Consider the following 11,857-nt stretch of genomic DNA (forward strand, 5'->3'; position numbering starts at 1 on the left):
AAACTCCCATGGAGAAATGAACTGACTAAAACATGACTTCCCTGAGTGAAAATATCCAACGAGGCCATATAAAGGCCGTCAAATGTATTTTGGACATATTAGCTGCTGTCTTTGGTGCCTGGCCTTAAAACGCCCGTGTTTATTTATGCTTGGCCAGTGTTAATCCCAGGTGCATTGTGTTGCGCTGAGCTGTCCGTCAAACTGTGACAGCAACACCGAAGGGCACCTCAAACCTGGGCTCTCGCACGCGTGTGGGGACATGCCACAAAACACCACAACAAAGTCTACCACAAACAAATAGATTCCTTTCTTTGCCACAATTAGTCATATATCATCAAAGTGATGGTAGAGCTTGCGCACCAAACCGAACGAGATACTGCCTCAAGATTTAGGGAGAATGTGTCATTATTTACTATAAACATTACCTTCTTGGATGAAACTGGTGTCAGTTAAGACAAGTCCAAACTTCCCTTGAGCTGTATATTTGAAATTCTAGCTTCTTCATCGTTCAGATTAGTATTAATTTTATTCTATTTATCTTTTATCCACAGCAACAAACAAATACTTAAATAGCTTGAGATGGCTAGTTTTGAGAAATTAGTACAATATATAGTACTTACTCAAGGACCTATCCTCGACATCTCTGCTAACAAGCGAAATACGCCACACGTGAATACGTATGTAGAGTTCTGTGTAAGCCTGAGTGAAGGCCCCCTGCATGAATCTATCTAGCCTATTCATTGACGGAACAAGAAATTGTGTTGGCTGAAAATAAACAGGTGTCTTTTTTTCAAGCAATAGCCAAGGTGTATCAATGTTTGGAAATGGACTTCAATGCACAGCTCAGCAACATTTAGAGTGCTCACATTCCCCATAGCACTCCAAGACTCAAGTTAATGGGGATCGCCTGTAAGGCACTGGTATTGAAAATGTTTTTTTCTTTCCTTAAGTGTTAATCCTTGGGAAACTTCCACCCGTATCGGTTTGTTTGAACCGAGCCACTGGCTATCCAACTAAGCACGGCCCCCAGTCATCTGAATCATTAGATTAGGCTTAGGCACGGCCCAACAAAGAGATTCCCTATCGCCATTTGTTTCAAGGAGAGGCCCTGGTTTAGCTCCCAGATCCTCAGAAGTAAGAGCCACTTGGAGGCATTACTTCCACGCAGGGTCTCCTCCATGATCCACTGACTCCTGTGCGTTAAACTTTACATGCTGCATTCAGTAACAGCTGGCCAGATATCTGTGGTCAAGGGGATGTTGACTTGGAAGCCCTCGGATCTCATCCAAGCGACATCCAAACCATGAGTAACTTGTGTTTCCATTTCGATAACGTTTTTTAACACCCTGAAACACAACATGGGCAACTCGCAGTGTCCCCTATTGTCCTCATGCAATCTCTCATCCTCGCTTTTTTCTTTCACAATGCTTTTTCCGTCGCTGGCTGACTTGACTCGTTCTCGAGGAATAACGAGTTGGGGAATATTCATGGCGGAAACCTCCAGATTTGCTTTTTAAGTAGCGGAGAAGCCATTTTGTATGAGAAGGAGTCCTGGACATGTCAGGGCTGTTGACAGTCTGTGCTCAGGATTAGCGAGACCGCGGCACGGCGATCCCTAATCCCCCACTGTATCGTAATCTATTTACCCACCATGCAAAGGGGATTTCCATATGAAAATATACACAAGGAGCTGTATACTGGAAGTGCACAATATCAGAAGCCATGATTTGGCTTTTCCACCCTTTATGTGTTTTTTTTTTTTTCATCTCTAAAGCAACACTGCTGGGTGGTTGTGTTTGTGTTTAGAGAGTTGTGGGGGAAACGGGATGGTCCTTTGGGGCCTCTCTTAGAAAAACATATTAGAAGTGTAGAGGATCTTGTCAATGATCAGCATTTGGTTCTGACAAGAGCTTAACAATGACATGGTGGTTGAAAAGGAAAACAACGTACTCTAGTTCAGGCCTGCAGGACGTAGGCCTATTTATGTTCAGAGATTTATCATCTTTTCACAGCGATTGCCTCTAAAGAAGCACAAAAACGTAAATTTCTTCTCATACCATAACGTATTGTCCTTATTTACTCTTGACTTAAAATCCACTTCTGAACCGGTCACACTATTTAGCTTTTTATGGGGCACAAAAAATATATTATATTCATGCAAAAGAAAATGAAGTTATTTCCAGGCCTATTTGTGGTGTGAAGTACAACGCTTCTGAGAACCACCCCAAAAAAGTGAAACGTTGACGATTCACCGATGCCTGATGGCGGCCTACAAACTCATGGCCCTAAATCTGTTGTTGCTGTTATTCGAGGGATGACTGTTGGCTACAACCCGTATACCCATCCCATTTCTCCAACCAGACGGCCCTCCTTCACACTCAGCCTGACAGACAACATCTACACATGCAAAAAGGTTAGACGGCTGTCACGGTTCAGGTCGCGGACGCCTCCGCGGGCAGGTCACCAACAGGTTTCGATGCAATCAAGGAAGTAGCTTTGTTCGCATTGGCCACGTCCCCACGGTGAATAATTTAGGTGTGGGACAGGAGCCGGGCCAAAGTGCCTTGTTCTTATACGTACATGAGTGCCTACTTGAGAGGTTATTTTGAAGTATTTCTGGAGCATAGGCCTGCTCCTTATTAGGAAAAGGAAGCGTATCTGTCGGAATGAACTTTAGCCAAGGGCCTGAGGTTTGAAATGTATCGTGCAAGTCGAAGGAGATGTTTTTACATGTGCAGAAAGCAAAATGCACGGGAACACGTTCATCATGCTTTGAAAGTGTGTTCCACTCCGATTTACTGTCCAGGATGATGCCATAAAACATATAAATACAAAAATGTACCTTTGATATACTTGATGCACATTTTAAGTCTATCAAAAGATATGATAATCAAATTTGGCTCATGAAGTAGATCTCAATTTAATTATGTTATCCTATGTCTCTCATGGGCCAAAAAGATACACCTAAACAATTTCAATTCACAGCGCAACACACAAGTTTTCAAACAGCATATGGAACTGCCCACCCAAAGGAGCTGCTGTCGTGGTAACGGGACATCGAAAAACAGATGTTTGGGAGATGAGTGTTCAGCAAAATGAGCAGCCTTGATTGCCTGAACATGGTCATAAATTAGCTCTTCCTTGTTCAATGCAAATGTGATAAATCCCAGACCTGTTTGCGGGAGGAGGGGAGAGGAAGGGAGGCTGCACACTGGCGCTGCCCAGTGGGATACAACCCGGGCAAACACACGCCGTGTAGGCTGCTCCCGGGCGCCATGTTTACCTAAACCTGTTTGTCCAGCTGGTACACACGGGTGTGGAACACCGCAAGAGACGAGATGGCTGTTAATTAAAAGCGTGATTTTGTCCCTTTTTTCTCTTAGATCAACAAAATTATACATTACTGTCAACATGCAAACATAAATGCTGGGATTCCAATGTACATGTTTGCTAACCTGACCAGCTCTGATTGAAGCTCTGTGGGGGTTTGCCCACTGAGATTATATCACAGGAGAATGCAACCTGAGCAGGAAAATAGCTGGACTTTCCTGCATATGATTTGCCATAAGCTTCTATATTGCATCAAATAGTTGGACACGCCAACAGACAATTGAAATTATGTTAATTAAAAGTACAAAACAAATCAGTGCATTTTCTCTGGAAAAGAACCCATATCTTATAAAACAACTTGTATTTTAAAAACGAGAGTGCCTCAAGCACGTGCTTTAAAAAAATATATTGTTGGCCTATTACTTATCGACATGGATCTGGACTTGGATGTAGGGTAGAGAGATGCCAGTTCTTAAATAGGAGAGTGATTGCAATGAGTGGATTCCAATTCCCGTGCTTGATGCAGGGGCATGCAAAATGAACAGGTCAATTAAAGAAAGTTTAGTCTTGTTCAAAAACAATTTGCTTCAAAGTATAAAGTCTTCTTGAATTAGATGTATGTAAATAGGAAAGTGCAAAATCAAGCGTTCAAAGTTTTCTGGGGAGCAACCACAGAAACTTTAATGAATCCCATGTTCGTTCTCATGTCTTGCAAAACATGACAACAAAAAACTTTGCAACGAAGTGTTCAATCGTGTTTTCAGCGAATCTTTATTATAAAGACACGAATGTACATTTGAAATCTCAATGGAATACTGACATTGCGTGTCTAATTCACATTTCTTTGTAAAGAACAATAGCAAAATATTTGACCTTATAAACAAGTGCTGCAATTAAACTTCCAAAATACAACACTACAGTCCGGACAACGAGTTATGAACAATATCCAAGTTGAATTCAACATAAATTGGAATATCAGCAAAATGAAGAAAAAAAAACAATAGCAGCGTCATGATTTATTAATGTCAAGTCTGATATGGGTGAATCACAATTGTGATTATTTCACTAGACGTTTTATGACAAATTGTGATGCTCTACTAATTGAGGGTCAATAAGAGTATTTAAGCAAAATCCAAAACACGCAGTTCCTGCTCCAACGCAGAATAAGGGGAGGGAGTAAGGCCTACATGAGTGGAGCTCAATAGTGGCTCATTGTTTCAAAAATATTCCTTGTTGCCCCAACTATGGGTATCTGATTCAAATTTACCAGTAAGGTTGTTCTAGCTATAGATGATTTATTTCTAATGGCAAAATAAAACACAAGGCCAAATGGACATGTCATGTTATCTGTTTTCTTACACGTTAACTTAAAAGGGTCCTGGTAATTGTCTCTACATAACTTCTCAACGTTCGGAAGAGAATGCTCTTCAAAAGAATACAACAAAAACAAGAACACTTCTTTGAAAGGGAAAAAAAGAACAAGTCACAAGACTTGGAATCGCCAGGAGGCCTGGTCTTTGTAGTCCAAGCAGTCTGAGGCATTGAAGTTGAGTTTCCACGAGGAGGCCGCTGCGGCCGCCGCTGTTTGTTCTTTGTAATCCAGACAGTCTGAGGAGTTGAAGGCCAGGCTTGGCGCACTGTAGGCCTGGTGGTGGTGGGGGTGATGGTGGTGGTGCCCTGAGGTCTGGCCTATGTGATGATGCGGGTGGCCAGACATGGAGGAGCCCGTCATGGGACTGAGCTGGTGCGGGTGGTGGGGGTGGTGGTGAGAGTGCATGGGGGCCAGGTAGGAGCTGCATTCCACCCCTCCGAAGTAGGAGCCTGAGGCTGCGGCCGGGTAGCCCTGACCGTAGGCCGCTGCCGTCTGGCTGTAGGACACCGGGTATGAGGTGGTTCCTCCACTGGCCGATACGGACCTCTGCATGCAGGAGGCGCTTGTGGGGGGAGTGGGGTCAGGCACCGGGGGAGGTGCAGGGGCCGGGGAGATGGGCGCGGGGCTCCAGATGGAGGACACAGGGGCAGTGACGGAGGAAGAAGCGCTCAGGCCTTGGCCTCCGTGGCCCGACGTGTTGGAGCCGGACGAAGCCGAGGAAGAGGAGGAGGAAGAAGAGCCGGTGCTGGACACAGCCGGAGGTGTGAACTGGCCACTGCTCTCTGACCCGGTGCTCTCCCTTGCCGGAGATGACTTCTTCTTTGCTGGTCGAACCTTGGCGCTGTTCCCGCTCTGCTGCTGCTGGCGGCACTTGGCTCTTCGGTTTTTAAACCACACCTGAGGGACAAAGGCATAGAGGTCACCTTCAGAACATTTCATGTGAGACAGGTCAACGTCACAATCCAGATTTATAATAACATGTAACCTCTTTGAAGTTTAACTTGCAGGAGAACAAATTGACCTTTTGGTTTTTAAATTACAGTAAAATGCCAGCACAGAGGTAAAAAGGATCAGTAATTAATCAAAAGAGAATTCTCGATTTGAATTCGGGAGTTTTACATTCCAAGGTCATGCCAGTAAATTGTAGTGATGATCTCATTGACAGCCTCTACCTGGGCTGGGTGCCTACTGCCCTGTCTACTGTGTACATTTCTCAGCTAAATTGCTGAAACTGTAGAGGGAACGGCCATAATTGCCATATAAGCCCGGGAGAGGGGCGCTAAAGCTGGTTACATAAAGGCTCTCACGCCAGTTTCAAAAGAGGATTCAAAAGTTCAAAGGATTGTCCTTTTAAGTGATTACTTTTGTAAATTATTTTCTAAATAATAAGTTATATGTAAATGATCATAGACCTCGAGTCCAGTAATATAACTAGCTAATGCCATAACGAAATAACTTTTCACATAATGTGATATTTGGTTCTTAAATAGAGCTTTTTAATAATAAAAGGCAAACAAATTTCACTACAAACCTGTACTCTAGACTCTGGCAGATTTATTTTCAATGCAACCTCTTCTCTCATGAATATGTCCGGATAGCGCGTCTTTGCAAAAAGGGACTCCAAAATGTCCAACTGAGTACGCGTAAAAGTTGTTCTTTCTCTCCGCTGTTTCCTGGGATTACCTGCAAAGGAACACACTGTCAATTAAAAGTTCTCAAAGCATTTCGGTCCTACAACATCTCACGAATAAATATAGTAGGCTAATATTTGTCAACTGACGATCCTAACTAAATGCTTTATAAATTATTGGTTAAGGGATATTTCAGAAATGGTCAGTTCTTCTTAAGTCTTCAAAGAATATGTATTTTTCTTTGTGCAGACTTATGTGTCCAAACTTTTGACTGGTAGAGGAGTACTCCAATACCAGGCTGTGGGCCTAGTTCGACAGACTATGTGTATTTCCCTTACTCCTTGCTTACCTGGATAACCCACGGATGGATGCAGAAGGTCCATAGTCGCTCCACTGAGCCCCAGTCCGTTCATGCCGTACGGGGCTTGTTTGAGGTATGACATCATGCTAGAAACGGACACGGGGAAACCAACGTCAGCGCGAAAAAAATCGATTTCCCCGATGTTGCAGTCCGTCGAAAGGTCCCTGTGTGGAGAGGCATGATGAGTATAGGCCATAAAATCACTTGTTGAATTAAGATACAGTGCAGCCTTAACATGCTAACCAGGGCAAATCTAGTAACTTAAAAGGTTTTCGAAATGCGTCAGGAGTAGATGTAAAAATAAGACTATTAGACTAAGACTAAGATCACAGGACATGAAGATCACAAGACATGATTTTTCTTACATCTGGAGTATCAACAAGCAAAAGGAAAAGCCTATTCTGGCAACTATTTAAAAAAAAAACTTGACACAAGTAGCCGCAAAAACGTTACTGATAATTATTTGGAAATAATACATATAAAGTTATCACGCCCCATAATGGCAAACAAAATGACACATAGCCAATTGTGTGGCACGTTAATCACAATTTCTCCTAATTAATCGAAAATGGATTCTTTGAACAAAGAAATCGGTTGGTTACCAAAATCCCAAACAAAGTATGACATGACGCGTTAACATGGCTAAACGATATCCAATTATAAACTCGGGTTGCAGTCATCCATCACTACGGTAAAGAAATAATTACGGGTGAAATCTGTCGGTAGTCGTGTGTTAATGCCATTTGACACATGACTTATTATGGCCAAATTAGAAACCCTTGTTTTGATGATGGCATTTAGCTTTAAAAACAAACAGCCTACATTAGGCATCATGTATTAATTATTGGACAATTAATTACTTGGATCAATAGGAATTGCCCCAATTGAGTAACATTTTAAGGGAATGCTTCAGTCACGGCGGCTTACATAAATCAGGTCATCAAGGACTTTCCAAATAATTAAACTACTAATTTAGCACATTTTATGGCATTAGCAAATATTTTTCTACTAAGTGAGGAAGTCCAAATATTTTGGCCTTTATTACATCAACTTATTTCGATGCTATGGGAGCGTTTAAGACGTATCCTAAATGGTATACTTTTTACCATGTTGTTTGATATTCCAAATGTTGGGCCATAGGCTATTGTGGGCCTATACACTGGTAAATCACATCTTGCCAACCCGAATATAAAAACCTATATGGAGATCTTGCACTCTGCAATTGTGCCATATTAAATATGTGTTTTCAACTAGTACCGCTTTATGTAGCTATATATGGTATTATACGATGATATTATACAATGTATAAGCCTACAGTGACACATTGTAAAGTTTTGATTTTTTTCTCTCTCCACCAAGCAGCCCCTGATGGCATACACACAATCTATCTGAATAAGCATTTACATAATAGGTGGGGGTCGTTTAGATAGTTATTATGTAAAAGTTGAGACAAATAGGTTTGGTTATTCACTTCATTGGGTAGCAACAATCAATATATACCGCCTTTAAATAGACCTACTTGGGCCCACGCTGAGGACACGGACCGGCTGATGGATTTTTATTGAGGCGTAAATACGTGGCTGTATTTCCATAACCGCAGGAAGGAGTTTAAGCAAATGTAAATGGTTAAAACTCTGTGCAAATGAACTCCATTACAATTCAGATTAGACCTCCAGGGAGACAATTAACAGAGCAGGTCTTATCAGCAAAATAAATTAACAACACCCCAAACACACATTTGGTCCCCATTTTTCCAAGGCCTCAGAGCTTTGCCCTCCCAAATCAAAGTGCGCCAACCAAACTTGAAGTGTTACTTGCATCATGTCTACAATATACGAATAAAATGTTCAGTAACTTATAAGATAATTCTCGCATTAAATCTATAGTATACTCTTAAAACGAGGACGACTGTTTTGAATGAATAATTTACCGATCATTTGGAAAGGATCCTACCTTGCGTAATTACGCAAAGCACGCCAAAGTTAAAGATCACAAATAATAGAGGACAATTTCACAACAAGTATGGTTTGACAATCCAAGCACTATCAGGTGATTTACATAGGCAACATGTAGGTAAGGTAACATGTAGGTAAAATAAAAAAAATATCAATAGAACCCATAAAAAATATCGAAGAACTCACCTTATCTTTCGTTTTTCGTCGTTTGTATTCCCTGTCTATGTGTTCAAGTCGAGAAGATCCCGTGTATTAAAAATATCCACATTAAGAAAAGTCTTGAAAACGAGACAACCAAGGTGCGTACACAAATGGACGAGTTCGTGCCTGTATATGCACACTTAAAATCAAGTATATTGCAACTGAATGCCCTTTGTAATTCGAAATTAATGATTCGTCTTAGAGGAAAACTTCTGCTTTGAAAATCCAAAACAAAATCAAATCAATTGCATCTTTGCGTCTTGCACTATGGTAAGTTGGTTGCCAATGTTGACGGATTGAGATTGATCACACTCTCATACCCTACCCTTCTATGAGCGGTGAGATACATGCCGAACCGCCCACTTCATCCAATCCCAGCGCCTGTACGTCCTTACAGGCGACAGGAATATCCAGTCAATTGCGAGGGTTGCAAGAAGGCCCCTCCCCTGCAAAAGATAAAGTAATACTATACCACGTGAGCGCATGTAATTGATGAAAGTCGTTCTTAGCATAGATAAAAATACGAAACTTTCACTTTGTTTTCTGCTTCAATTAGATCTTTACTTTATTTTTGCTCATTTTGTTTTGCATAAACGAAACAAATCAAAGAACAGTTTACTGCATCTGGACAATGGAGAAGAAAACCGGCCTGCTTCTCATGTTTATAGACTTTTAGAAAAAAAATTGGCAACCATTCTAAGAAATTATGCACGTCATAAAAATGTGAATATATATATATATATATTTTGTTTTACAATGCTGCAGACTACAGGACAATCAAACCTAATGGAAATGTGTAAAATGCAAGCTTGTGCCATTGATTGCAACAACGACAAGTCTTGATCAATAAAAGCCGCATGTTTCATATAGGCCTACTGCACAACTTGAAGTAGTCTTACAAATTTGTAGCTTTTCTAAACACTTTCTGGAGGCTCTGATTTAACCGTGTAATATATGTTCATGAATATTAATGATGAGATAATCCTAACTATGATTTCTATTGCAAAATAGAAGAAGAGTTCAGTCTAACTGGGCCAATCTCTCAAGAAAGCTCTGACATAAATGTTACGATCAATTTCAGTGCCCTCAATCAATGTTCTATTATAGTCCTGTGTAATGGTGTAAATAAGTTCTATTAACTGTTGACAATTCACATTCACAATTATTTTCTGTGAAAACATTTCTGTACCCAGCTGCTTGGTCAAAAACTGTTCCATTTGTTGATGTCTGAAAATCAAATCAATCAGAGAGCTGTTAGAACCTGAACAATCGCTGTGAAACAAACATTTTAGAAGAAAATAAATGTATATAAGTCAAAGCAAAATATTTAAGAAGCATACTTTAACGTTTTAAATTGCCCCCTACATAATGTTATGAACGTTTTACAACATTCCAAATAATTTGGGTTTAGAAAGCTGATAGCTGACATTTTAACAGAGAGTCAAAAAAGTTTGAAATTGGAGCAATGGCACGGCGCGTAGGCCTTTGAAACAATACAAACTCTTATTTCCTTGGCTAATCTCACAAATTTGCGACAACCTTTGTAAGGTTCGGCCACCACACAGGCCTGTCAAAGGGGATGTGATCGATTGCATGTATCAAGATATCAAATAACAACGCCATTGTTGTAAAGGTATTGGGGTCTAATCCCAAATTGCAGTAGAATTTTCTTAATACTAAGCCCGTAAATCCAGGGATCAGCGCGTCTGAAGAGGTGGGGGTGAACATTTTGTCTTTTTAGCTTCTAGGATTGGAGAGGGTCGTGTATGTTGTCGGTGCTTATTAAAACGATGATGCATAAAGTCCCAAGCTGTCAGAAAGCTTAAACTGGAGTTGGTACTCTCTCGGCCTTTTTTAAACACTCAACTGCTGTGTCAGGTTGTCCAAAAATCCTTGTGATCAACACCTGTGCAGTATTAGCGACTGACTTCAAAGTATGAACATCTGCAGTGTACAAGGCAATCCACCCTGAGAGAAACGTGCCCAGGTAGGCTGTGTCTAGCAACACGACAACACCAGCACTTGACTCTGTGTTAAGATAACGCTATTTGTTGTGTACTTTTTTTGTTTTGTTTTATATTGACTTCATCAAGGATAACAGACGCTAAAAGGATTTTTTCTTCTTTGGATGCAACAAAACGTGTTGCATTGCCCAGCGCTGGAAATATTTGTATATATAGGCACGTACTGCGGAATTGGGAGGTCGAAGACGCACTTTGGAATAATAAAAAAGGGTTTGTTATGCACGATTTTACAATTATTATTTTCAGTTTTGTGAAAATTGTAGCCTATTATACAAAAATAGTATGTCCATGATTGCAGATCCTGTTACCTTATTTAAAAATGGGAAAATAATGGCTTCAATTGTTTTTTCTTTTCTTCTATTGATTCATGTAATTTAAAAACAGTATTCAAAATCTACGCGTACATCTAATAATATCTAGCCAACTACTGTATGTGAATATGGCATTCAGGCCATTCCAGAAACATTGCCAAAAGTTGTAATTAATACACTTTTCATTGAGGCAGGGCAAGGAAAATTCATCCGATTTCCTCAATTCATAACTGCATTGTTGATATACATATGGACCCGTGCCACAGTTTCTGTCACAGCTAACCAGAGAGAAGACTACACATGTCAAAACGTCTTTGAATATGATATCTTATGCATGAGAGTGCTGTTATGCATTGTAGCCATCTGTGCCATCTAAAATTATTTTACATTTTGGTAGAAAATTGTGACCTTTCTAGGACCATCTTAAACCACAAAATCTCAATCTGTTCACTTAATAAGCAAAAAAATATCTTATCTTTAAATCTTAAATCCTTAAACCACTTGGTTTAAATATTGACATAGGACAATACACATTTCAATATATTATAATCCTGAATATTTCAAATTACACTTAATCTCTCCATTAAAGTTAAACCAAATATGAACATTCACAAATGTGGAACTTCAAAAACAATTATGGGCATAAAAAATAAAATGCATTTTATGGCATTT

The 11,857-nt window shown here is 40.3% G+C and overlaps 1 protein-coding gene across 1 annotated transcript; it reads right to left on the reverse strand.

The window, feature by feature from the left end:
• Positions 1-4,161: 4,161 nt before the first annotated feature.
• Positions 4,162-9,244, reverse strand: LOC124483546 (homeobox protein OTX1 B-like). The gene is made up of 4 exons (XM_047044039.1): positions 8,836-9,244; positions 6,683-6,858; positions 6,234-6,385; positions 4,162-5,599 (listed from the first exon to the last, which is right to left on the reverse strand). The coding sequence occupies exons 2-4, from the start codon at positions 6,777-6,779 to the stop codon at positions 4,814-4,816; spliced, it is 1,035 nt and encodes a 344-aa protein (XP_046899995.1). The 5' UTR covers positions 6,780-6,858; positions 8,836-9,244; the 3' UTR covers positions 4,162-4,813.
• Positions 9,245-11,857: the final 2,613 nt, after the last annotated feature.

The sequence above is a fragment of the Hypomesus transpacificus genome, chromosome 21 (genome assembly GCF_021917145.1).
Source record: "Hypomesus transpacificus isolate Combined female chromosome 21, fHypTra1, whole genome shotgun sequence".
Lineage (NCBI taxonomy): Eukaryota > Metazoa > Chordata > Actinopteri > Osmeriformes > Osmeridae > Hypomesus > Hypomesus transpacificus.

Excerpts from the sequence above, each read along its gene's own strand:
- LOC124483546 (XM_047044039.1), bottom strand. The coding sequence starts at position 6,779 with ATGATGTCATACCTCAAACAAGCCCCGTACGGCATGAACGGACTGGGG. Across the intron at positions 6,386-6,682 it reads TCCATCCGTGGGTTATCCAG|GTAATCCCAGGAAACAGCGG; the intron begins GTAAGCAAGGAG and ends GTTCCTTTGCAG. Across the intron at positions 5,600-6,233 it reads TGCCAGAGTCTAGAGTACAG|GTGTGGTTTAAAAACCGAAG; the intron begins GTTTGTAGTGAA and ends TTTGTCCCTCAG.